Genomic DNA, 27,193 nt, shown 5'->3' with positions numbered 1-27,193 from the left:
AGCAAAAGAATCAGTTGTTTAGGTTCGTACTAAGATCAAACCAAGAAAAATCTGACACCTGCAGGTGGGAGCGGGCTGCATCCCCTTTTAACTACAAGCCATTTACTTTCTCCTTTTGTACAAAACATGCCATTTTATACACATTCAGAGAGTTGTTTCTGTCATTACCTTCCCTGCATGGTCATCATATGCCTTACAGACTTTTACCTTTGCTTCTGCTGGTTCATGCCTAAAGCATCCCTTTGTTTGGATAAGACCATGTTTACTATGGTGTCAGTCTCTTTATCCTAAGCATTGATGAACAGAATTTCCAACATGAGTCTGTCGTTCCTTAACTTCAAAACTGTAGGCGGTATATGAAAACACTGCAGAAGGTGGAAGCCTGATTTTAAAAAAATCCAGAACACACTGAAAGCACTCCACAGGCCAGGCAACATCTGAGGAAAGACAAACACAGTTAACGTTTCAGGTGAAAGCCACCTTTGAGTTGATGAAGTTTCTTTGACCTGAAATATTAATTTTGTTTCTATTTCCACAGATACTACCTAACTTGCAGTAACACCATTAGTGAGTTATGTGAGGTCTCACCAGCACTAGATGTAATAGTAGCTGACCTTCTGTGCTTTTATACTCCCATCTTCAGCTCCATTAATCAATATTCCATTTGCTGCCTTGATTACCTGTTGCTTACAGCAACATCCTGCAACTTCTTTCATTTTAAACAAAATCTGTTTTCCTCTTCTTCCTACTAAGTAGATAGTCTCACACCTTCCATCTGTTCTTCACCCCATCGCCTAACCTATCTGTATCCCTTTGCATACTCTTTCCTTTTTAAGAGTTTGCTTTCCCACATATGTTTGCATCAGCAGAAAATCTGTATATGAACTTTTTTCATCAAAATCATTAGTGTTGTAAGCGTATAGGCCCCAATAGTCACTTATTAGTTTTAGATTACCAACCTGAAAATGACTCATTTATCCAGATTTTTGTTTCAATCATAGAATTAAATTGAGTCTGTATTTTTTTTAAAAATTGCAATATATTTTCTGAAAATTTGAACTCTTTTTCTGTGCTGATTTTTAAGAAGTTGAAAAACTATAATACATTCTTTGAAAATGTCAACACATTTGTTTCAATATAATTAGATTTTATTACAATTCTAAAAAAAAGCTGATTTTATATTATTTTGCATATATATCTGCTTTCTTTTTGAAAAGTGATGAACTATTAATCATCTTGGCTGGGGCTAAAGACCGAATCCTTGTGAAAGTTGAGAACAGTGACCTACAAGTTCATAAATTACATTGCATTTTAATATATACTCTGGCAGCAACTTAAGGTTGTGTAGCAAGAAGAAACTATCTACGTGATTCTACTTGAACTATGAAATAAGTAATTATTTTGTATTATATGTATAAAGTTCACCATCCCTCCCTGATTCATCACTTCTTTAAATTCTGATCAGTTTAAAGCCGTCACTTTTAAGAATGTTCAAAAACCGATTTGATTTAGTCTAGGGAGTTAATGTGTTCATTTGGTCATTAACTATAGTGTATTTCTGGAGATAATTATATTCTGATCCATGATCCATAAAGTGTCAGTAATGCACCATGCTTCTGTGTGTAATATGAATAATTAAGTTTAGTTACTGCCTGTCATTTAGGTATGTACACAAAATAATAACCTGGCTTTTAATATGCAATGGAAGTTGCAGTGATGTGGACCATATTCATGAGTGTTTCCCTAACTTAAAATTGGATAACTTGTAGAACAAAAACTAAGCTGATAGTGTAAAAACAAAAGTGCCGTGCACTTCTATATTTCATGATTACCCAGTAACAAGCTGGCGAGTAGATGAAAGCAGTATCTGGGAAGTTTAATGAGGAAAGTAAAGGAGGAGAAGGAAGGCAGAGAAGCAAGGGACCTAAGGAATTAATCATCTCTCTTGGAAAACAGAAGTCATATCAATTGGAACCAGAGGAGTAAAAACAAAGAAATGGAGCTTTCAAGATGAAGAAAGCGGTGAGGCTGATCTTTCAGTTGAGCCTCAACTGGATGTTAAGCTCTCTATTTTCACTCTGCTTCATCCATGTGAAAAACAGTCTTCTAATAATATCATGTCTTAATATGAGCACAGGCCATAATGGAGGCTCGTGACATCTTGGCATCTCTTAAAGGGTGGCAAAATGTTCTTCTGTTTTGTTCTGTATCCTATACTTGTTTAAGATTCTTACCCTTTTAAGAGGAATATGCAAACAAAGCAATGCAAATTAAAGTTTAAAAAAATTAGTTTCCATTATCTTCTTATCTGAACAAAACCCTCCAGTTAAAGCCAAATTTCATTAATTACAGTCATGGAGTTTCATTATCACCACTGGGTACTCAGGTACATTGAAGTACACAGAAGAGGGCTCAGTTGCAGGGCACAAATGCAAATGCAAAGTTGTACCAGAGACTCAAGAGATGCACTAAAATTAAATGCTACTCAGGATTAGGGACTGAAATAAGTTTTGCTGGTATCACAGGCATGTTTTTTTGCTTTCACCCCTCTCCAACTCTGCAATTCAGAATACACTTCCTTTCGGACAGAGTCATTAACCTAAAATGTTAAACACGTTTTTCTCTCCAGAAATTTGAATTTTTATTTCAACTTGCCTTTGCTGTTTTGCCACATTCCCTTGCAGATGCTATGGTTGATATTTGCAAAATAATTGGTTATATGGGTATATTTGGGCAGTGTGGGCTCATTGGGTCTGTATTCCTAAATAAGTTTAAAACAAGCTTTTTTGTACTCTTGCTTAGAAACTCCCTGTACTTGTAATGGACTATATTTAACATTCTGTGTGTTTTTTCAGTGAATCTTTTCTAATCTTTTATACAACGATAGAAGAGGATGACTGGAAAGAAACATGCTATCTCTGTTGTAAATTGCTATGGTTTTGCAGTATTTTTCATGTGGTAAAATGCTAGCTGCCATTATAAAAATGAACTTGTATCACAATTCTGTTCAACAGCCATATTCTGTATATCAAAGCAAAACTGAGCAAAAACAAGAAAAAGAAATAAAAACAGTAAGTAACTTCTTAAAGATAATTTTAATTATAACTAAGGTGGCAACAATTGTTCTGCAGGTGCAATACAGTTATAAAGTAATTTTCCCTTTTTATATTATATCTTTTGGTCCTCTTTCAGGCTTTGGCCCCAAATAGAGCTGGTCCACCACCACCCATGCGATTGCCTCCACCTTACAAAGAACCTGCAAGTGTGAGGTTATCAGAATTGGTGAAGCCAGTGGAATTTCCAGATAATGGCAAGATTCCAAAGGACGAAAATGAGAGTGACCGTAAGTTCAATAAGATATAGTGAAATCAGGGTCAGTTTTTGATGTCATTATGAGGTGTGGGCATTGCTGATAAATCCCACAGTAATAAGTCTTTCAACTTGCCTTTGAGTATGTAACCCATGATAATTAAACCCAAAGATGTAATGTTAGAAAGCTCCACTTGTGGAGAGAGAAAAACGAGGTTTACGGAATTAAAAAAAAGAACTTGTAAACAGAAAGCTATGCGAGAATGAGGCATGGCTGATGCAGCGCAGGAAAGCAAGAGAAACGCAGCAAGCTATTAGAAACTAAATATATAAAACTGTTAGAAGTGGAATTAGTAGTAAGTATCTCTACCCTACTTGGAAATCTCAGGGTGAGACCCGTGGAGGAGAGATGATAGTGATAAAAGATCTATTGAAGCTACAGCTATAACAAGCAGCAGCTGTAATGAGTGTAATGAGACAATATCAGCAGAGATGAGTGTCCAAGATCTCTACCAGGTAACCTGGAATTAGTTCTGTTAAATCATACCAGAGGATTTGGTCAGGTTCTTTTTGTATAAGTTTGTGAACCGACTTTCCATTGGTGATCAACTTTTTCATCCAACAAAACAAGAAACAAGATGATGCAATGTTTAATGATGTAGAGGATTTGATATGGTTGGATGTATAAGTTTGTTTTCATTCGAAGAATCTGAATTTGATTTTATGCAAGAACTGATTATTTTTGCAAAGACTTTGATAAGTTATTGAACGAAATTTACTTTGTTTATAAGTTGTGATGTTGGAGAATTGACGTGAAAGGAGTTAAGCTGTATATATATATGTGTAATATTTGAATTTGTAGATAATACTAACTGAAACTGAAGTTAACTATAATACTTAAGAATAGGAATTCAATAAGAATAATGCTAGATCTAATTAGTTGGGAAATTGGAGTAACAGAGGTTATTCTAATGAAATTCACTGATTTCAATTAGAAATGAATTTGTTTTTTTTTTGATATTGAGATTAGGAACCTAATCAGAATGTTGGAATTTTGACTTGTTCTGACTCATGTAAATATTTTGTATATCTTGTTTTTTTTTATATAAACAAAACTTACGTTTAGAAGTGTGTTTTTTCTGTTGACTTCCAATACCTAGGGTTTCTGATGGCCTACTAGCACCTATTGTAGTACTATGTAATTTGATTTTTCTCATAAAGGCTCCAACGACAAGTCACACGAGATAAGACCAGCGCTACACAGGTATCAGATAAAATTTGCCCAGCCAACCAGGAGGCAGTGTATTAGATAACCATAGAACACTGATTAGTATACAAAGCACTAAAAGAATCTTATTGTTCAACCTCAGTTGTTCAGTTAAGATATACAGTGAAAGAAAATTGAAGTCATAGAGGAAAAAGGTGTCAACATTCTAAATGCTATTTTAGTCAATGGCATAGCAAGAACAGAAAAAGATGACGAAGTACTGGACTTCTAAAAGAATATGTTCAGTTGCCGGAGTTATTCCTCTAACTGACCCCAGTGCAGAATTTCCTAAGTCCCTCATAATAGAGTAAAAATTTGTTTCTGCCGTGCAAGATCTCCAGCCCCTGCTACCATACACTCAATAGGGAAGTAAGTGGTGACCAAAGTATTTCCTACCATGTAGCTACTTTAGCCAGTGTTTAGACTCAGAAAGTTGGAAAAGGCACCACTCAAGTTTACCTAGGTGAGTTGAAAACCTTAGTGAAGTGGGAAAGCTTATGATGAAATACTGAGAGATGTATTAACCTAGATCAGAGAAACACTTACTATCGAGAGTAAGGAAACAGTAACTGCTGAAACTTCTGAAGATGTGCTTAGCAAGATCATGACTCTTCAATTCAGAGCAGACACTTCTGATACCATACCAACAGTTTTGTAGAGGATGTTGGGACTACTACTCCTCAATGTTAGAGCTGCAACTGGAACAGGGAAAACAAAACCTGCCATTGTTTACTGAACTATTGACACTTTCTACGCTCCGAGGAAGGCAAGCATGCTTCCAGAACCGCATGCATGAAGCAGCATTCGGGGACAGTCAAACAACGTGCTGTTATACAGTCTCAGGCCACAGGTACCTGTAAAGAAGATGATTTAGCACAGCTAATTCCGGTTACTTCTCAACCAACTAAATGGATCACTGAGCTTCAAAGACAACTAGCTGCTCTGCAAGCTACACAACAGCAGAAGGTAAAAGCGAGTCGGGCAGCATCCATTGAAACGAGCAGTCAGTTTCCGGCCGAGACCCTTCGTCAGGATTGAAGAAGGAGGGGGCAGGGGCCCTATAAATAAGTTGGGGGGAGGGTAGAAGATGCCAGGTAAAAAAACCAATCAGGGGAAAGATCAAGGGGTGGGGGAGGGGAAGAGGATAGGCAGGAGAGGTGAAGAAGGAATGTAAGGGGAAAGCACTATGAGTAGTAGAAGAACGCAGAATCTTGAGAGAGGTGATAGGCAGCTAGAAGAGGAGGCAGAGTGAAAGTGGGATGGGGGAAGGGAGAGAGAGGGAATTACCGGAATTTGGAGAATTCGATGTTCATACCAAGGGGCTGGAGACTACCCAGACGGTATATGAGATGTTGCTCCTCCAACCTGAGTTTGGCCTCATCATGGCAGTAGAGGAGGCCATGTATGGACATATCCGAATGGGAATGTGAAGCAGAGTTGAAGTGGGTGGTAACCAGGAGATCCTGTCTGTTGTGGTGGATGGAGTGGAGGTGCTCGACAAAGCGGTCCCCAATCTGCGTCAGGTCTCGCTGATGTAGAGGAGGCCGCACTGGGAGCACCGGATGCGATAAGTGACCCCAACAGACTCACAAGAGAAGTGTTGCCTCACCTGAAAGGACTGTTTGGGGCCCTGGTACCACCATCAGGGCCCCAAACAGTCTTCCCACCCTCCCCCCACCTTCTTTATAGTGCCCCTGCCCCCTCCTCCTTCAGTCCTGATGAAGGGTCTCGGCCCAAAACGTTGATTGCTCATTTCAATGGATGCTGCCCGACCTGCTGAGTTCCTCCAACGTGTTTGTACGTGTTGATTTGACCACAGCATCTGCAGTGTACTTTTGTGTTTACTGAAGGTAAAAGCGAGCTCTGAGACTGCAGGTGATGCCACCAAACTGTCTTAAAGGTGGCAAAGATGAGCACATAGCCAGCTGTTGCTCCCATGAACCAAATCTGGCATTAGTAGTGGAAAAGTGAAGACAGCTTGGGAAGAGACAGTGTGAGTGGGAGTCACATCATGATACTCCTAAGCCTCCTTTTAAACCAGAAGCAGTTCCTGTTTCAGGACAAACAGGGACTGATGTTGGCAAAGCATATCTCAAAAGCTTCAAGATGTTTGCTCTGTGAAACAAAGTCCCAGAAAGAATGGGATCACATTTTGAAGTTTGCTGAAGGTCATCTGGTGAACTCGGGAGATGCAGGTGACGTTAGCGCTGATGTCGTGCAAGCTGTATGTGGGAGTCGTCTTATCCAACTAACAGAACCTGCCGCAGGTGTCGCCATTGCATATTTTCAATCCTTAATGATGCATTCAAGTGCTATGCCTGACAGTTACACACAAGAAGATCAGTGTGGGGGATTACCAGTTATTTCTCATCTCTCTGATGCTGAGATTACAGACTCCCAGTTAACTGATCTATGCATAAGGGAAGTCATCAAGCAGATGGAAACTGGAAAAAAACCCATCCCCTTCAGTATGGAACGCAATTCCCAGACTACCCCACCTTCTTAGAGGATGAGAAGGGGACTTTCTTACATTAGAACTTGATCAAAGTAACACAAAAGATGTGTTAGTAACAACTTATCATGTCACTAAATATGCTTTGGCTTTTTCTACACCTAACCAAAAAGCCAAGACAGTTGCGAAGTGCCTATGGGAGCATTTCATCTCAGATTATGGTTATCCTGAGCGCCTACACAGCGAAGAAAGCCCTGACTTCGAATCCCATTTGATTAAAGAATTGTGTGAATTTAAAAAGTCAAAAAGTGAGAATGGAATTCATAAAGTCAGAACTACACCATATCATTCCAGAAGAAACCTTGTCGAGAGGTTTAACAGGACCCTCTTAAATATGTTAGGAACCCTGGAGATGACATATAAAACTCGTTGGCAAGAATTTGTGAAATCCCTAGTCCATGCTTATGATTGTACTAGGAATGAGATGATTGGCTTTAGTCCATATGAATTGGTGTTTGGACGACAACCCAGACTTCCAGTTGACTTAGCTTTCAGACTCCCCTTAAAAGACAAATAAGGTAGATCACACTCTCAGTATGTACAAAATTTGAAATCTCATCTTGAGGAAAGCTTCAAAATAGTTACAGGGAACTCACAGAAAATGGCAGACCAAAACAAGACCAGATATGACAAACATGTGACAGCTTCCGAGTTCTGAGTGCTAGTAAGGAATCTGTGCCTACGAGGTAAAAATAAACTTGCTGATAAATGGGAAGAAGTAGTCAATGTAGTGGTGAGCCAAGCTGGTGATCTGTCTGTCTACAAGGTGTGTCCTGAGAAACCGGTCTGCTCCCTTGTGGATTTCTTCCTTCTGAAGACAGTGAACAACCTTCTGCCGTCCTTGTTCACAACTACACAACTCACAGGAGTACTAAGAATGAACAGTTGGTTGAAGAGGAAGAAAATCTAATTGACTCTGAAGAGGACAAGGATGAGGTTTATGACCTCAGACCAAGACTTGACATTGTAGATGAGCTTTCTAAGAGTCAAGAAACTTGTGAACAGTTACACAGAAGAATTGTGTGTTCCAACCCAAGCCCAAATCAGCCACTTACAACCACTTTGGTTGTAGACCAAGTGCTGGAATCCCAAAGAAATGCAAGTTACTTACGGGATGTAGCGGAATCTACTGTAGAAAATAACTTACCTGTCAGTCCTGAAGAAAACCCAGTGGAAGAATCAACAATTGAGGAAATGTGTAATCAGTGTATCCCACCTGATGGCAGAAGTCTGGAAATTTTGTCAATCCCAAATGAGTCTAAGATTCAACAAGAAAAAGAGACGTGATGAAGTGTTGACTAGAAAAGATACGACAAATGAAAATTCTCACTAAGAAGAGTCTGAACTCAGAAGGTCATCTAGACACAGAGAAAAGCCTAGATCTCAAACCTATCCTGAGCTAAGAAATCCTATAGTGACAACAGTCCAGTCCCTTTTCCAATTTCTGAGTTTAGCCGTCATAGAGTCTCTTCCAGATTTCACATATGTTGAATACCCCAAACCCATTACTGTGCAACCTGTATCTGTATGCAAAGGAACTTGCATAAATTCAGGTGTAATCTAGGTTAATTAAACCCAAAGATGTAATGTTAGAAAGCTTCACTTGTGGAGGGATGAAAACGAGGTTTATTGAATTTAAATAAAAGAACTTGGGGAAAAATAGCTGGCTGACACTGCACGGCAAAGCGAGAGAAACACAGCAAGCTATTAGAAACTAAAGATGTGAAACTGTTAAAAGTGAAATTAGTAGTGAGTATCTCTACCCTACTTACTTGAAAACCTCAGGGTGAGACCTGTGGGGAACAGATGATAGTGTAGCTTCTATTGAAGCTAAAGCTATAATAAGCAGCTGTAATGAGATACAGTAATATCGGCAGAGATGAGTGTCCAATATCTCTACGGGGTAACCTGGAATTAGTTTTGTTAAATCATACCAGGGGACTTGGTCAGGTTTGTTTTTGGTACAAATTTGTGAACTGACTTCCTGTGGATGTTCAACTGTTTCATCCAATGAAACAAGAAACAAGATGGTGAGCCACCCAAGATTGAAGAACAAGCGCGAGAATTAAATGTTTAATGTTTAAAGCACGGGATTTAATATGGTTGGATGTATGTTTATTTTCATTCAAAGGATCTGAATTTGATTTTCTTCAAGAACTGATTATTTTTGCAAAGATTTTGATAAGATACTAAACGAGATTTACTTTGATTAAAAGTTGTGATGTTGGAGAATTTGTCATAAAAGAGTTAAGCTGTGTATATATATATATATATATATATATATATACAAAATTTTTGCATTTGTAGGCATACTGACCGGAATTGAAACGGAAATTAACCATAATATTTATGAATAGGAATTCAATAAGTTTTCTAACTAACTAGGGATAAATAAAAAGGAAAGGTTAGTCTGTAAATCTTTAAATAGGAAATAACACTAGATCCAATTAGTTAGAGAAATTAGAGTAACAAAGGTTATTCTAATGAATCTCTGATTGTACTGTAATTTAAAAGTAATTTGGTTTTTGTTTGCTATCTGAGATTTGGAACCTAATCAGAACGTTGGAATTTTGAATTGTTTTACTTACGTAAATATTTTGTATATCTTGTTTTTTCATAAACAAAACTTAGAGTTAGAAGTGTGTGTTTTCTATTCACTACCTCCTTCTGATACCTAGAGCTTCTGATGGCCTCCTTGGACCTAGTGTAGTACTACGTAATTTGATTTTTCTCATAAAGAGTGGCGACAAGTCACAGAGATAAGACCAGTGCTACACAGGTGTTAAAAGTAGATTCAAATTACAGGGTAGCATGGTAGCTAAGAGGGCAACACGATAGCATAGTAGTTAGCCCATCACTCTACAGCACCAGCGATAGCTAATCAGGGTTCAATTCCCCGTGCTGCCTGTAAGGAATTTGTAAATTTACCCCATGACCACGTGGGCTTGCTCCAGGTTACATTCCAAATATGTACAGTTAGGACTGGTGAGTTTTGAGCAAGCTTTGTTCGCACCCCGGTGACACTTGTCCAGCACAATTCTTACTGATTTGATTTGACACAAACAATGCATTTCACTATATGATTCACTGTACAAATAAAGCTAATCTATTACCATAATCTGAAATGCTGTATGAGTGTAAGTATGGTTGAAACACCAATAGGTAGGATTTCCCCTAGTAAACATGTTGAGTCTCTGAACTTCATTAGTTCTGACCTCAGTGGTTTTCATAGATGCCTCACTGATTTGTTTCCAGAATTTTCTGTTTATCTTTCATATTTAAAGTATCTACAATTTTTATTTGATTTTCATTCTCTAACCACCAACTCGATCTCTGTCCTAAGCAACCATCAGAAATTGAACCAGACAGTTCCTAACTTTGCTTTCAAATCCGTCATGAGCTGATCCATGCAACCACTTAGACTACATATTTTTCAAATCCACTTCTCCAGACTATTGTTGGCCCCTCCTTGGAGAACTAAATCTGCCATAATAATCACAGCCTAAAATTCCTGTGGAGTGGAACAAACTAAGCTCCTAATTCAGATCATGCATGGCCAAAGCTTATATCCATCCCAGTCATTGTTACCTACAGGCTTAACTATTTCCTCATTCAATCCTTTAAGAGCTTGAGGTGACCCAAACTCTGTTACTTGTGATTTTACAATAAGCCCTGATCACCCATTCCACCTCCCCCACCCCCGTGTATGGTGATCAACTTGTCTCAGATACTTCCCTCAATTTAAAGATTCTTTTTTCCCCAATTCTTTTCACAGTCTAATCCATTCCTATCTCATCCATCCTACAGTTCAAAGGTTTCAAAAGTTCAAAGGTAAATTTAATGTCAGAGAAATGTACACAATATACATACTGAAATTCTTTTTCTTTGCAACCATCCCTGAAAACAGAGGAGTATCCCAAAGAATGAATGACAGTTAAATGTTAGAACCCCAAAGCCTCCTCCAGTCCACCCCCCCATGCGTAAGCAGTGGCAAAACAACAATTCCCCCTCCCCCAAAAATGCTGATTAGATATCAGCATTTTTTCCATTTGTGCCTTCTTGCTTTTCCTCAAATACAAATACTCCATGTGGTAGCTTTCTCTTTAACCAACAAGGCCGTTAGCTCTGAGATTCTATGTTAAGCCTCTTAGTCCCTCTACCATGTACGACCCTCTTCAAGTTTTTAATTGTTTTTCCCCAAATACCTAAGCCAAAATTTCATAATTATGTGATGGTGAAGAATCTTAGGATAGATGTGCTGCTGTATAAATGCATATTTCTGTATATTGTGTGTCAGATTAATCAACCTAAGCTTGAATGCTGTCAGGATGTTGGTGCATTTGAGCATGGAACACTCTTTTATTAATAAAATCTGTTGATTATTCAATTCTTCATTGAATGTCTGCCCTCTGAACCGCAAGTGGGAAGCATTCTGACAAATTGAATCGTTGAAAAAGTTTTCTTTTTCACATCGACATATACTTAAGTTATCAACTGGGTAAAGGTTGAAATATTTTGTAGGGTCATCTTTATGAAATGGTATTGAATTTTTTATGATGTCAATATTTAGCCTATTTATCAATGTTGGAAAACCATACTGTGCAGTTAATGAAAGTGAAATTCACTCCAGAGTCAACAACAAACAATTGCTTGGATGTTTATTCAAGCTGTCTGATGGAACCAGCGAGAGTTTGGAGCAGTGGGCAAGCCCTTGTTTCTAAGGCTTAGATACAGTGTTTGAGTTGGTTGGTGGATACAGTGAGTGAAGCACTAGGGGAGGGGCGCTGACTGAAGAAGTGAGGAAATGGTGAGGAAACAGCAGAACTTCGGCATTTTTGTCTTTAAACAGGACTGAAAATATGTACACAGGTACTCTGCATAGCACTGTCCACAGAACCCTCAGACATTCTAGTGCTTTTAATTCTCAAGTCTGAGTACTCATGAGTATTGAGCATTGAATAGTACAGTATAGGAATTGGCCCTCCGGGTCACCATGTCTATGTCAATAATGCTAATCTAAACAATCCCATCTGCTTTACACAGTAAATGGTCTGTGTCCCTCTATTGCCTAATCCCCTACTTGTTTATTTCCCTGTCTATGTGTCACTGAAACATTTGTGTGCTCAAGCTGTGCGATAGTCCCTGAAGAATCAGTCAATGTGCACCCTATCCTCTTTCCCCATCGCTTCACAGTACTGTGCTGGAATCCGAGTGAGCCCTCTGCTTCTCTCACAACAAATGATCAGTGAAAATGAGCTATCTGCGAGGAGCGGTGTTGGATGGAAGCTCAGGACAAAGGAGAGCTGTGCAGAAAGAGGAGAGAGAGTAGCTTCCGTCAATCAGTCATTTGGAAGTGCTAGGAGTGAAGTTACTATGCTGGCAGGGTGCTGCCCGGCCCTCACAGGTAGCTCTGGCACAGTAACACACAGCAGCAACAGAAAAGGCAGGGATTGCTTGTTCCACACACAACAGTGCTGTAATTATCATTTTGCTGAATGCTCAATAAAACATTGACACAGGTTACCACAGATTCCATTAGCACTCTCGTTTCTGGGAATAAATTCTGAGCACCCAAGTGAGTTAACCAGTGTATCTGGTTAAAATTATGCTCATGAATGATCCACAGAACTGGTTAGAATTGTGACTTCACTTGCAATGTCTTCCTTCTATTTCAGCGTCCTGGCACAGCAAGCTGTGCAGCATTTCATTCTCATGAAAGTTAGTGTGCAGGTCTGTTTAAATTAGTTAATCAGTAGAGTAAGCTTAATAATGAAACTGTTTCACATATCATTTACTCTGGGGAATGGACCTGGAAAAAACTGTTTTCAGTTTTTATATCTTGCTTAGATTTGCAGTTTTCATGCTGAAAGAACCACTTAATTTAACCAATATTGTATTCAACAAAAATGTTGTTTGTTCCTTTCAGTGTTTTGTGGGCTCCTAAAACTGGTCAGAAACAGTCTCTTATTTCATAACAATATAAGTATGAATAATAAACAAAAATTTAACCATATAATTTAATACTGAAATTCAGTACTTCTCAGACTCATCCTTAGTGTTTTCATTTTGCCCAGAAAATACTGTTGAAAGGACAGGATTGATTAAAACAATTAGAAGGGGTGAGGTGGGGAGGGCAGACTTACTCCAGAGATTGTACGTCTTTTCGGCTATTTCACTGCTTGCATTTGTGATATTGACAAATTTGTTACTTGTACAGTTATCTCATTCCAATAAGATGTTGTGTTTTCTTTTGTTGCTTGATGAAAATGTAAAGCTAGTACAGAGGAACAGATGTCCAATTTAAAGACTAGTACAAAGTTCTTCCTGTGAAATATAGGAAAATAGGGAAATCCTGGAAACACTCAGCAGGTCAGGCAGCATCTATGTAAAGAGAAGCAGTTAACTTTGAATCCTATGTCCCTTCATTCACAATCCCTCCATCTGCAGTTTTTAAAAAATGTTTCCTGCAATCCTCTGAGTTGTCAACACTAATTCACAACTTTAAAGTGCCAAAAAAGTCCAAAGCAATTCACCACAATATTATCTAATAAGAGAGAAGAGTCCAGGAGGGATCTTAAAAGAAATCAGGAAGGAGGAGAATTAAGGTAAAGTATGAGACTGGACTTGGTTCTGGAGCAGCACTGACACATATGCAGGCAAATAGGCATTAGTCCATTGTCTTGGGGATTCACCTGGGATCTTTTGAGTTTCGAGCATGAAGCAAGACAGATAAAAACAGACGATTACATTTGGGAAATTAACAGAGCACTAGGGCAAACTTTTATGTGTATCAGAAGATGAGTCAAGTAAGTAAAATGTTTCACTGATGTGGTAAAAGTATACCTTGCTTGCAATTAACAAAGGAAATTTGTGTTAATTGAATTAAGCAGCTTTAATTATAACTGTTAATCTGCTGTGGGATAAAGATCAAAAATTGTATTTGGCCAGCTGTTTTCTTGATCCACTTTTACAAAAACTTTGGAGAGATACATAGTTAGTGTGGTGTGGCAAAATTATGCATTTCAGAATGCCAGATGATTTCATCGATAAACTTTAGGGTTATGCTATATTATAATGTTGTCAGTATGAAGACTTAAACCCATTTTGGATACCAGCATTGTTTGAACTAGTGTATTTCCTTGGAGCAGTGAGACCTTTTGTTCACCACTTGCCTGACAGCTAAACTAGATCTTACCGTGAGTGGATCCTCTTCAAAGCAAGTTGTGGCTGATTGGCAAGCCCTGCCAGGCACAGAGCCTTTCTTTCATATATTTCATGATTAAAAGCTTTGACACCTATTTAAGTCATATCCCTGTACTATATACTGGCTGTAAATCAGACTTGTCAAACAGCTTAAATATTTATGAATTTCAGAAGTAGACACAAAATATATTACTAATAAATATGCTGTTGGAAACAAATTGCTGAAAAAAAGTAAAAAATAAAATCCAAAATCACTAGAAAGCAATTAAGCAATTATTCCATAAGATCATCAGATATAGGAGCAGAATTAAACCATTTTGTCTGCCAAGTCTGTTCCTACATTTCATCATGGGTGATCCATTTCCTGCTTTCTCCATGTAACCCTTCATGCCCTGACAAATCAAGAGCCTATCAAACTCTGCCTTAAATATATCCAGTGACTTTGCCTCAACAGCTGCCTAGGGCAACGAATTCCATAGATTCACCACTCTCTGGCTCATGAAATTCCTCCTCATCTCTGTTCTAAATGGGCATCCCTCTATTCTGAGGCTGTGTCCTCTGGTCTTAGACTCTCTCATAATAGGAAACATCCTTTCCACATCCAGTCTGTTGAGGCCTTTCAACATTTGATTAGTTTCCACGTCTTTCTCCCTCACAGTCTCTCTTTAAAAATGAATGCCATCCAGGCATGGATAGAAGATTGGCTGGCAAACAAAACTGAGTCAGCATTAATTACTCTTTTTCTGGTTGACAAGTGTAACAAGTGTTAAACCACGGAGACTGATGCCTGGGCTGCAACATTTTACAATTTATAAAAATGTCTTGGTTGCTAATTATGCTAATGACACAAAGGAAACAAGGAAAATAAGTTTTGAAGAGATATAAGGAGGATACAAAGGCACATAAATAGGTTTAGTGATCGGGCATGTATTTGAAAAAAAGATGTTTAAAATATGAAATCATTCATATTGGCTGGGGAAAACTGATGGGATATTATTAGGAGGATTGAATTCAAAAGTGGTGAGATATTTCAGGAATATAGGGCATTGTTGAGATCACATCTTGAGTACTTTATTGGTCTTATTATTTAAGGAACAATGTGAATGTATTAAAAATAATTAAGAACAAATGTACCTGGAATGGGTGTGTTGGCACATGCATAAGGTTTTGACAAAATAAGCTTGTGTCCACCACAGTTTAGAAGAGTTAGAGGAAACTTGATGGAAATATTAGTGCTTCTGGGAACCTTCACAAGGTGGACGTGAAGATGATACTCTTGTGGCAGAAAATAGAACGAGGGTTCATCGTTTAAAATAAAGAGGTTGCAACTTTAAATCAAGTTGAGGAAAGTTGTTTTTCTCTCTGTCAGAGGGTTGTAAGTCTTTGGAACCTCCTTAAAGAGGGATGGGAGTTGGATTTGTCAAGATTTTTAAGCAGAGGTAGATAGATTTGTGGAATTACATGTGCAAGAAATTGGGAATGCAGAGCTGAGGCTACATCTTATTGAATAATCGAGGAGACAGCCTCTTTAAGACTGGCAACAGCTATAACACTGGCTTAAGTAGAGAAAAGAATTTGCTCTGTCTACAGCCTGTATAGCTGCATTTATGCAGGGTAACTAAAGTTAAAATTTGTGCTTGTATATGTCAACTGCTTAGTTTCATTCTTCCCTTGAGTGAACGTGTCTCCTGTTATGCAATGTATTATGCTGCAATAAAGATTTGCTGCAGTGCCAATATTTATTTATTTATTTTCATTCAAAATTACTGCAGTGGTCTTCAAAGATTTGCTATTTGTATATAAATTCTTATCCAATAGCTGATCATTCATAGACTGTAAAAATTGATTATTGAAGACAATCATTTAAAACCCCATGATTCTGCGATGGTAAAATGTCCAAGATAATATAATGAGTTAAAATATAATTTTTATAAAAGATATTTTATTAAAATGCATATTTTGTTTGATATGATAGTATGCTTAAGATTGTCCCTCACTAACCTTGTTTGGGCACTAGACATTAAATTCTCTGATCTTGATCAGATTGCATCAACATTTAAAGAAATATTAGATTTTCCTAAATTAACATGTCAGAATTATCTGACCCAAGTTTTATATATATTTTTTTTATCAAAAATAACTGCTATTTGATACACAGTTAGATAAAAAAAATATAAAAGATGCAAGTTACAGGTACTTACAAAGCAGGAGTACTGGCCATGAACATCATATAAAATACAGCATAATATGACATCATTGTTTGTTTGAGAATACGAATCAATCTAGAGATCTGAAAAGAGCTGTTAGTGTAACGTTGTGAGAACAGACTAGGCTGGCAGGCCTTAGAAACACTCCTTGACTGGATAAGTGCTGGTGATCATTGCAGCACTCTGATGCTGCTCTCTCCCACTGTCCTCTGCTTGTTTCATTAACTTGGTACACAATTAAATGTGCTGGCATGCCATGTCGCTTGGTATTAAATTAGGATAATTGATTGTTGGTGATAAGCGAAGAAGACATGACGGCTTGCCCTGAAGGAGAACACTCTCACGAGATTTCTCATGAGTAATTGGAAAGCAGAGGGACAGACTTTCAGACCTCAGTAGCAACTGCACATTTTATGTCAGGAATGCAATTGTCTGACAAATAACTGGAGCAGGCATGGTGCAAGGTGGGTTTCCAGGTAAGAGAATTGTGCATGTCATGCTGAAAAGATGATTGTTTAAATTGGGGTCGGGGGGGGGGGGGGGAATCTCTTATAACATATATAATTTTGATCTGAGGAAATCAACATCTGTTATGCAAGTGAGGAGTAATTTTCAAGCAAATTTGACCATTAAGATTGCAAAGCATGTTCAATATTACATTATTGCTATATTAACAAGTAATAAAAAATGTCATTAAGAAATTAATGATTTTGTAGACAGGAAAGGTGTAATAACTTGAAATTAATCACTTGTAATATATTTTTATCAGGATACCAGTTACACCACCAGAATCAGTCCATCTTTTTTTTCTAAAGGAAAGACGGGCACTATTATTTTAAAGTTTTTATTTTTATACCAGAATCCTACTCAATGCAGAGGTACTTACATAATCTCATTGACATTCTTTCTTGTGATTCCAGGCTGTTATATAGATGGAATTAATTAGCTTAATTTTCTGCTAGAACAAATAACAATGCATTAATAGCATTAATGAGCAGATGCTCTGAAGATAAATTTGAGTAGTGTTTTCTAGTAAAGCAACAACATTTTATTATCAGCTTAAGTGAAAACCCATATTTGGCTTCAACAGTATGAATCCTTTAGTGTGAAAATCCAGTCAGGAACAAATTGAACTCTTTAACACAAATTCAGTGTTCACATTATTATTGTGCAAATGTTACTCTGTTTTTGTGTTCTTGTATTTTAAGCTACCAAATGTATGAGATGTATTAAATTTGAAACTTTAATTGTTAAATCATGTATTTAATAGGCTCATATTCATACAGCAGGCTGTTAGTAGTCTGTAGATGTTATTATTGTGTTATGAATAGTTAAATACTAAATAGACTTTATAGAAAACAGATAACATTCACTTTTCACCCTTTGGTATTTGTCAACTGTGTTTGGGTCTGCTAGAAATGTGATTATGTCTTGCATGCAATGTATAAACTGTAGATTTCATACTTAGAAATGCTTTGTGTGTATTCATGTTCTCAGTCATTAGCATTTGCATCATGTACATTACAATACATTGGAGAAAATATTAATTAGCATGATTAATTTTCCATGATATTATCACATCTTTTTGCCACGTGTGTTACCACATTCCTGGGAAAAGGCCTGTATTTGAAGTTCATCCTCACTCCATTTCCATCAGAAGTGGAGAGAGTGAGCAGCTTCAAATTCCTGGGTGTCAAGATCTCTGAGAACCTAACCTAGTCCCAACATAGCGATGTAGTTATAAAGAAGACAAGACAGTGACTATATTTCATTAGGAGTTTGAAGAGATTTGGTATGTCAACAAATACACTTAAAAACTTCGATAGTTGTACTGTGGAGAGCATTCTGACAGGCTTCATCACTGTCTGGTATGGGGGTGGGGGGGCCACTGCACAGGACTGAAAGAAGCTGCAGAGGATTGTAAATTTAGTCAGCTCCATTTTGGGTACTAGCCTACAAAGTACCCAGGACATCTTCAAGGAGTAGTGTCTCAGGAAGACAGCGTCCACAATTAAGGACCTCCAGTACCTAGGATATCAAGTCAAGTCACTTTTCAAACAACACACACAAAATTCAGGTGGAACACAGCAGGCCAGGCAGCATCTATAGGGAGAAGCACTGTTGATGTTTTGGGCTGAGATCCTTCGTCAGGACTAACTGAAAGGAAAGATACTTAGAGATTTGAAAGTAGGTGGGGGAGGGGGAAATGCAAAATGATAGGAGAAGACCGGAGGGGGTGGGATGAAGCTAAGAGCTGGAAAGTTGATTGGCAAAAGTGATACAGAGCTGGAGAAGGGAAAGGATCATGGGACGGGAGGCCTAGGGAGAAAGAAAGGGGGAGGGGAGCACCAGAGGGAGAAGGAGAACAGGCAGAGTGATGGGCAGAGAGAGAGTAAAAAACAAACAACTAAATATGGCAGGAATGGGGTAGGAAGGGGAGGAGGGGCATTAACGGAAGTTAGAGAAGTCAGTGTTCATGCCATCAGGTTGGAGGCTACCCAGCCAGTATACAAGGTGTTGTTCCTCCAACCTGAGTGTGGCTTCATCTTGACAGTAGAGGAGGCCATGTATAGACATATCAGAATGGGAATGGGACGTGGAATTAAAATGTGTGGCCACTGGGAGATCTTGCTTTCTCTTGCGGACAGAGCATAGGTGTTCAGCGAAACGGTCTCCCAGTCTGCATTGGGTCTCACCAATATATAAAAGGCCACATGGGGAGCACCGGACACTGTATACCAAACCAGCCGACACACAGGTGAAGTGTCGCATCACCTGGAAGGACTGTCTGGGGCCCTGAATGGTGGTGAGGGAGGAAGTGTAAGGGCATGTGTAGCACTTGTTCCGTTTACAAGGATAAGTGCCAGGAAGGAGAACGGTGGGGAGGGATGGGAGGGGGGTGAAACGAGTGGACAAGGAAGTCGCGTAGTGATCGATCCCTACGGAAAGCAGAAAGAGGGGGGGAGGGAAAGATGTGCTTGGTAGTGGGATCCCATTGGAGGTGGCGGAAGTTACGGATAATTATACATTGGATCCGGAGGCTGGTGGGGTGGTAGGTGAGGACAAGGGGAACCTTATCCTGCGTGGGATGGCAAGCGGATGGGGTGAGGGCAGATGTGCGGGAAATGGGAGAGATGCGTTTTGGAGCAGCGTTGATGGTAGAAGAAGGGAAGCCCCTTTGTTTAAAAAAGGAAGACATCTCCTTCATCCTGGAATGAAAAGCCTCAGCCTGAGAGCAGAGGTGGTGGAGATGGAGAAATTGTGAGAAGGGGATAGCGTTTTTGCAAGAGACATGGTGGGAAGAGTCACTTTTATTGTCATTTTGACCATAACTGCTGGTACAGTACATAGTAAAAATGAGACAACGTTTTTCAGGACCATGGTGTTACATGACACAGTACAAAAACTAGACTGAACTACGTAAAAAAGCAACACAGAGAAAGCTACACTAGACTACAGACCTACACTGGACTGCGTAAAGTGCACAAAAACAGTGCAGGCATTACAATAAATAATAAACAGGACAATAGGGCAAGGTGTCAGTCCAGGCTCTGGGTATTGAGGAGTCTGATAGCTTGGGGGAAGAAACTGTTACATAGTCTGGTCGTGAGAGCCCGAATGCTTCGGAGCCTGTTTCAGACAGCAGGAGGGAGAAGAGATTGTATGAGGGGTGCATGGGGTCCTTCATAATGCTGTTTCCTTTGCGGATGCAGTGTGTAGTGTAAATGTCTGTGATGGCGGGAAGAGAGACCCAGCTGATCTTCTCAGCTGACCTCACTACCCGCTGCAGGGTCTTACGATCCGAGATGGTGGAATTTCTGAAGCAGGCAGTGATGCAGCTGCTCAGGATTCTCTCAGTACAACCCCTGTAGAGTGTGATGAGGATGGGATTGGGAGCTGGACTTTCCTCAGCCTTCGCAGAAAGTAGAGACGCTGCTGGGCTTTCTTTGCTATGGAGCTGGTGTTGAGGGACCAGGTGAGATTCTCTGCCAGGTGAACACCAAGAAATTTGGTGCTCTTTACGATCTCTACCGAAGAGCCGTCGATGTTCAGCGGGGAGTGGTCGCTCCGTGCCCTCCTGAAGTCAACAACCATCTCTTTTGTTTTGTTCACATTAAGAGACAGGTTGTTGGCTCTGCACCAGTCCATTAGCCGCTGCACCTCCTCTCTGTAAGCTGACTCATTGTTCTTGCTGATGAGACCCACCACGGTCGTGTCCTCGGCAAACTTGATGATGTGGTTCAAGCTGTGTGTTGCAACACAGTCGTGGGTCAGCAGAGTGAACAGCAGTGGACTGAGCACGCGGCATGCCCTTTTCTCACTGTTACAATCAGGTAGGAGGTACAGAAGCCTGAAGGCACACACTCAGTGATTCAGGAACTGCTTCTTCCCCTCTGCCATCCGATTCCTAAATGGATATTGAACCATTGAAAACTACCTCACTTTTGAATATATATTATTTGTTTTATTTGCACGATTTTTAATCTATTCAACATATGTACACTGTAATTGATTAATTGATTGATTTTCTTCCATATTATGTTTTGTATTGAACTGCTACTGCTAAGTTAACAAAATTCATGACACGTGGTGATAATAAACCTGATTCTAATTTGGATATTTTGGGTATCCTATTTTGGATACTCATTGAATTTTTTCCATGGCTCAGAAGGAACTGTGAAAGTAGATTCGGAATCAGGTTTATTATCACCGGCATGTGATGTGAAATTTGTTAACTTAGCAGCAGCAGTTCAATGCAATACATAATCTAGCGGAAAAAAAAGATAATAAATAAAAATAAAAAAAATAATAATAAGTAAATCAATTACGTATATTGAGTAGATTAAAAAATGTGCAAAATCAGAAATACTGCATATTTTTAAAAAGTGAGGTAGCGTCCAAGGTTCAATGTCCATTTAGGAATACAGAAGTTAATGCCTGGTTTACTCTGTTTCAGATTCTGTTTTCTTTGCTTCTGAAACAGAAGCAGCCAGAAATAACATTACTTATTGAACAGTTTATATACATAGTTAATTTTAAATGCTGTCACATTGAGGTGAGCAATTTGGTCCAATTAGATCATTTGAATAGCAGTCTTACTCCCATGGGCCTATCCTATTGTCACACCTCTTCAAGCATTGGCCTTCCTTAGTGGAAGTTGGTGTGCTGTCTTCTTTCAGCACTACAGAATTAGAATCTGGTTTATTATCACTGTCTTTTATAATGTGAACTTTATTCTTTGCAGCAGAAAATTGGTGCAAAAACATATAATTACTATAAATTGTGCAATAAATAAATAGTGCAAGTGAGCAAATGATGAGATAGTGATCATGGGTCCGTGTACCATTCAGAAATCTGATGATGGGGAAGAAGCTGTTTCTGAATCATTGAGTGTCAGTGTTTAGGTTCTTGTACCTCCTCCCTGACAGTGATAATGCGAAGAGAATCCAGTAATAGCATCCAGTCTCTGTGTTAAAAGAGGACAACTTTCTCCTATTTCCCTTCTTAATTTGGTGTGTGTGTGCGCACACACATTTATGGCCTTGTATTTTTTCTTATTGTGTCTAAAAATTGTTAGCTTAATCAGAAGACACAGAATGTGCTAGACAGCAAGATGGGTGACAGAGCCATAATAGGTGTCCCAGCTACTATGGTCCCTTCACTCATATATTCTACGTCTCGTAGAAGATTCTTGAATGTAAGCTTATCTGTCAAAGTCTTGATGGCATTCTTAACTAAATATTCTCCCATTTTATAGCCAAATCACAGAGGTCTTCAATCAAAATTCAGGAATGCAGACAAACTGTAGAACTTCTGGATGTCTGTAACTAGAGCAGTATATACACTCAGCGGCCAATTTGTTCAGGTTCCAGAGTGAAACCCAGTGTGGTCTTCTCCTGCTGAAGCCCATTCGGAGACGCACTTCTGCACACCACTGTTGTAATGCGTGGTTATTCAAGTTACTGACTCCTTCCTGTAAGCTTGAACTAGTCTGGCCATTCTCCTCTGCCCTCTCTCATTAATAAGGCATTTTTGTCCACAGCACGGCTGGATTTTTTTTTTGTTTTTCACATCATTCTCTATAAACTCTAGAGATTGTTGTGCATGAAAATCCCAGGAGATCAGCAGTTGCTTCAATACTCAAACCACCCTGTCTGGTACCGACAATCATTCCACGATCAAGGTCACTTAGATCACATTTCTTCCCCATTCTGATATTTGATCTGAATAATAACTGAACACCTTGGCCATGTCTGCATGCTTTTATGCATTGAGTAGCTGCCACACGATCGGTTGATTAAATATTTGCCTTAACCAGCAGGTGTACAAGTGTACCTAGTGGCCATTGAGTGGATTCCCCATTTTTATTGGGCTTGGAAAGATGTTTGCTGAGCCCATTGACAAAGATACTTACTGGTGCTACAAAGGAATTCCAGGATTTTAAGCTGTTATCATTCCCTTGGAGGAGAACTTGAAGGTTCTAGAAGTTCTTGATCATCTGGATGGTGGAGGTTTCGGAAGTGTTGCTGGTTTAAGATCTTCCAGTTTATCTTCCGGTTTAAGATGGTGCTGGTGAAGCTCAGCGACTGCTTGCTGATGGCAAATGAAACAAAGAAAACAATTAAATATTTCATTAATTCCACTTTTTCTGCTTAGTGATCACTGCAATCAATAGACTGTAACTTCTCTGTCAAAGTTGAGCTTTTGAGCTGCTTGTATGACCTGGCATTTTTGCAGTGGGAACTGAAGTCTCAAAGCTGCAGGACAGTAGCAGCGTGGTGAACGCAGGCTGAATCAGGGCAGCAGGGAATGAGCCAATATTTGGCTGGTGCAAACTTGGAGACAGTTCGATTCGGCTGAACTAAGGCAAGGAGAGTGGATGCAATGCAAAGTCAAGGCGGTGGGGCCTGGACCCGCACCTGAGAGCAAGGAAGGGCCTTTGGTTTGATCGATTTAAGTGCTAAGCTGAATTTGAAAAGCTGGGTAAGGGCCAAATTAAGTTGGTGGGACGAGAGCACTGGCCCGAGAGCATATCGAAGTGGCAGGGTCCAGGTCAGAGAGCAAGATCTAGATGATCTAAGTGCCAGGCCAGATTGAAAAGGACAGGATGTTGGGGCCAGTTCAAATTGCTGCTTTATGCGATTTTACTCAACTCTGCACTGAATTTCAGCTTGTTGCTCCAAAATATGGCTGTGGCCTGCAACTATCACAATGTGGTCTTATGTGAGCTACAGATCTGAACGCTTTGCTTACTTTTTTGTTTGCTTTTGTTTACTTTTTGTTTGCACATTTTTTTTGACGGTTTTCTTTTGCTTTAATGAGTTCTATTGAGTTTCTTTGTTTTGTAGCTGCCTGTAAGAAGATGAATCTCAAGGTTGTATACAGTATACATACTTTGATAATAGATGTACTTTGACTTTGTCACCTTGGCAACTTACAGCACCACATCTAAAGGATAGTACTTCAGCCATGATGGCTGAAGTGGAGAAAATAGATGTTTAGATTGGTGGATCATCTACTGCTAAAGTAGAGTATAGGCATATTACATACACTTATACACATGCATGTGTGCCAGCTACTATTACTTTTCTGCATGGTTGACTTCACAGATATGTTTGGTAGGACCATAGGTATTTTGCTTAGTTCTGCAATATACTTTCTAAACTGCTGCCTACTGCTGCCCATAAAGAAAGTAATTGTTTAGGATAGAAAATTGGACGACTATCAGACAGGTTGCTGTGTTCTGATGATGTTTTACATTTTGAATGTGGTTAATACTCACTTTCTAGGTTCCTGATCTTTGATGATGGGAACTTTGTTGGAAGCTGCAACTCTCATCTTTGCTCATAAACATGCACTGGATTCTATTTGAATGGAGGGAACTAGATCATTGATGTCATCACATATCAGATATTCTATCACTTATCTGTTATACACACAGTACAGATGAAGGATACTCTATCCTTGGCATTCCTTGACTTAGTAGGTGTTGTATCTCATTGTAGCGAAATATGGCAGGAGCTCTTGGTGAAAGGTCAGAGATTCTGCACATTATGGGAATCTTGAGCAACATACACAAATTGCTGGTGGATCTCACAAGTCAGGCAGCATTTATGGAGGGGAATAAACAGTCAGCATTTTGGGCGGAGATGCTTCATCAGTCCTGTTGAAGAGTCTCAGCCTGAAGCATCAACTATCAGAATCAGTTTTATTATCAGAAGCAGAGACAGGTTTAGTATCACTAACATACTGTATTATTCTGAAATTGGTTGTTTTGCAGTAGCAGTACAGTGCAATAGATGAATATACTATAAATTCCAGTAAGAAATACATACAGAAAATCAAGTAAGTAGTGCAAACGGAGGACAAATATTGGGAGGCCCTCTTCATGGGTTTATTGACCATTCAGAACTCTGATGGTAGAGGGAAAGAGACTTCCTAAAACATTGAGTGTGTGTATTCAGGTTCCTGTACCTTCTCCTTGATGGTAGCAATGAAAAGCCGGTATGCCCCTGCTGGTGGGAGTCCTTGATGATGGACGCTGCCTTTTTCTGAGGAACCACCTTTTGAAAATATCCTCGATGGCGGGGAAGCTGGTGACCCTGATGGAGCTTTTTGAGTCTGCAACCCTCTTGCAGCTTTATCTGATCCTGTGTAGTGGCCCCTCCATACCAGACAGTGATGCAGCCAGCTAGAATGCTCTCCACAGTACATCTGTAGAAATTGGTAAGAATCTTTGGTGAAGTGCCAAGTCTTCTCAAACACCAATTGGAATCTGTCTGCTGGCGTGCTTTCTTCAGAATTGCATTAATGTGCTGGGCTCAGGATAGGTGTTCCGAGATACTGACATACAAGAACTTAACTGCACACCCTTCCCACTTTTGACCCCTCAATGAGGCTGATGTGTGTTTCCTCGACTTTCCCTTCCTGAGGTTCACAATCAATTCCTTGGTCTTACTGATGTTGAATGCAAGGTGCTGGTTGTGACAACACTCAAACACTCAACTGTCACACTCATCAGCTCCACTCCCCAGCTTTTCTCCTCGTAACCTTTAATGCCATGGCCAATCAAGAACCTATCAATCACTGCCTTAAGTGCACCCAATGACCTGGCCTCCAAAGCTGCCTGTGGTAACAACTTCCACAAATTCACCACCCTCTGGCTAAACAAATATTTCCCTATCTCTTTTAAATGGAGTGCGCTCTAACTTGAGGCTGTGCCCTCTTGTCCTAGACTCCCCCACAATGGGAAACATCCTTTCCACATCTACTCTGTTTAGGCCTTTCAACATTTAAAAGGTTCCAATGCGATTGCCCCTCATCCTTCTACAGGCACAGATAATCAAATGTTCCTCATATGATAACCCTTTCATTACCGGAATCATCCTTGTGAACCTCCTCTGAGCCCTCTCCAATGCCAGCACATCTTTTATTAGATGAGGAGCCCAAAACTGTTCACAATTCTCAAGGTGAGGCCTCACACGTGCCTTATAAAGCCTCAACATCACATCCCTGCTCTTATATTCTATACTTCTTGAAATAAATGCTAACATTACATTTGCCTTCCTCACCATTGACTCAATCTGCAAGTTAACCTTTAGGGTGTCTGCACAAGGACTTCCAAGTCCTTTGCAGCTCAGATTTTTGAATTTTCTCCCTGTTTAGAAAATAGTCTGCTCATTTATTTCTACCAAAGTTCTTGTCCATTTCCTCAACACTTCTGCCCATCCATCAATTTTTGTATCATCTGATGATCAAACTCGGCAATAAGGCTATCTGTTACATCATCTAAATCATTCATATAAAGCATAAACAGAAGCAGTCCTGACACCAACCCCTATGGAACACCATTAGTCACTGGCAGCCAAACAGAAAAGGATCCTTTTATTCGCCCTCGCTGCCTCCTACCACTCAGCCAGTGCTTTAATCATGCCAGTAGCTTTCCTGTAATACCATGGGTTCTTAACTTGGTAAGCAGGCTTATGTGTGGCACCTTGTCAAAGACCTTCTGAAAGTCCAAATATACAACATCTACTGCATCCCCTGTATCTATCCTACTTGTAATCTCCTCAAAGAATTCCAACAGGTTTGTCAGGCAAGATTTTCCCTTAAGGACGCCATGCTGACTTTGTCCTATCTGTGTCACCAAGTACTCCAGAACCTCATCCTTAACAATTGACTCCAACATCTTCCCAACCACTAAAGTCAGGCTAAATGGTCTATAATTTGCTTTCTGCTGCCTCTCTCAGTTCCTAAAGAGTGGAGTAACATTTGCAATTTTCCAGTTCTCCAGAACCGTACCAGAGTCCGACGATTTTTGGAAGATCATTGCTAATGCCTCCACAGTCTCTAACACTACCTGTTTTAGAACCCTAGGTCGCAGTTTATCTGGTCTGGGTGACTTATGTACCTTTAGGTCTTTCAGCTTTTTGAGCACCTTCTCCCTTGTAATAGTAACTGCACTCACTTCTCTTCCCTCACACCCTTCAACACCAGGCATACTGCTGGTGTCTTCCACAGTGAAGACTGATGCAAAATACTCATCTAGTTCATCTGCTCTCTCCTTGTCCCTGTTATTATTTCTCCGGCCTCATTTTCTAGCAGTCCCATATCCACTCTCATCTCTCTTTTGCTTTTTATATACTCAAAAAGCTTTTTCTATCCGCATTGATATTGTTTGCTTGCTTGCTTTCA

General features: G+C 39.5%; 1 protein-coding gene across 6 annotated transcripts in view; it reads left to right on the top strand.

Moving 5' to 3' along the window:
- patj (PATJ crumbs cell polarity complex component) overlaps positions 1-27,193 on the top strand; it is a 316,611-nt gene that overhangs the window by 139,658 nt on the left and 149,760 nt on the right. For all 6 annotated transcript variants that reach the window (XM_073063053.1, XM_073063055.1, XM_073063054.1 and 3 more), the window contains 2 exons: positions 3,015-3,071; positions 3,193-3,343. In XM_073063053.1, coding sequence (XP_072919154.1) covers positions 3,015-3,071; positions 3,193-3,343 — 208 coding nt within the window. The remainder of the gene's footprint in view (positions 1-3,014; positions 3,072-3,192; positions 3,344-27,193) is intronic.

Source organism: Hemitrygon akajei, chromosome 12 (genome assembly GCF_048418815.1).
Source record: "Hemitrygon akajei chromosome 12, sHemAka1.3, whole genome shotgun sequence".
Taxonomy (NCBI): Eukaryota; Metazoa; Chordata; class Chondrichthyes; order Myliobatiformes; family Dasyatidae; genus Hemitrygon; species Hemitrygon akajei.
Note: the sequence above shows the minus strand (reverse complement) of the source record. Positions and strands in the feature narration are given on the sequence as shown.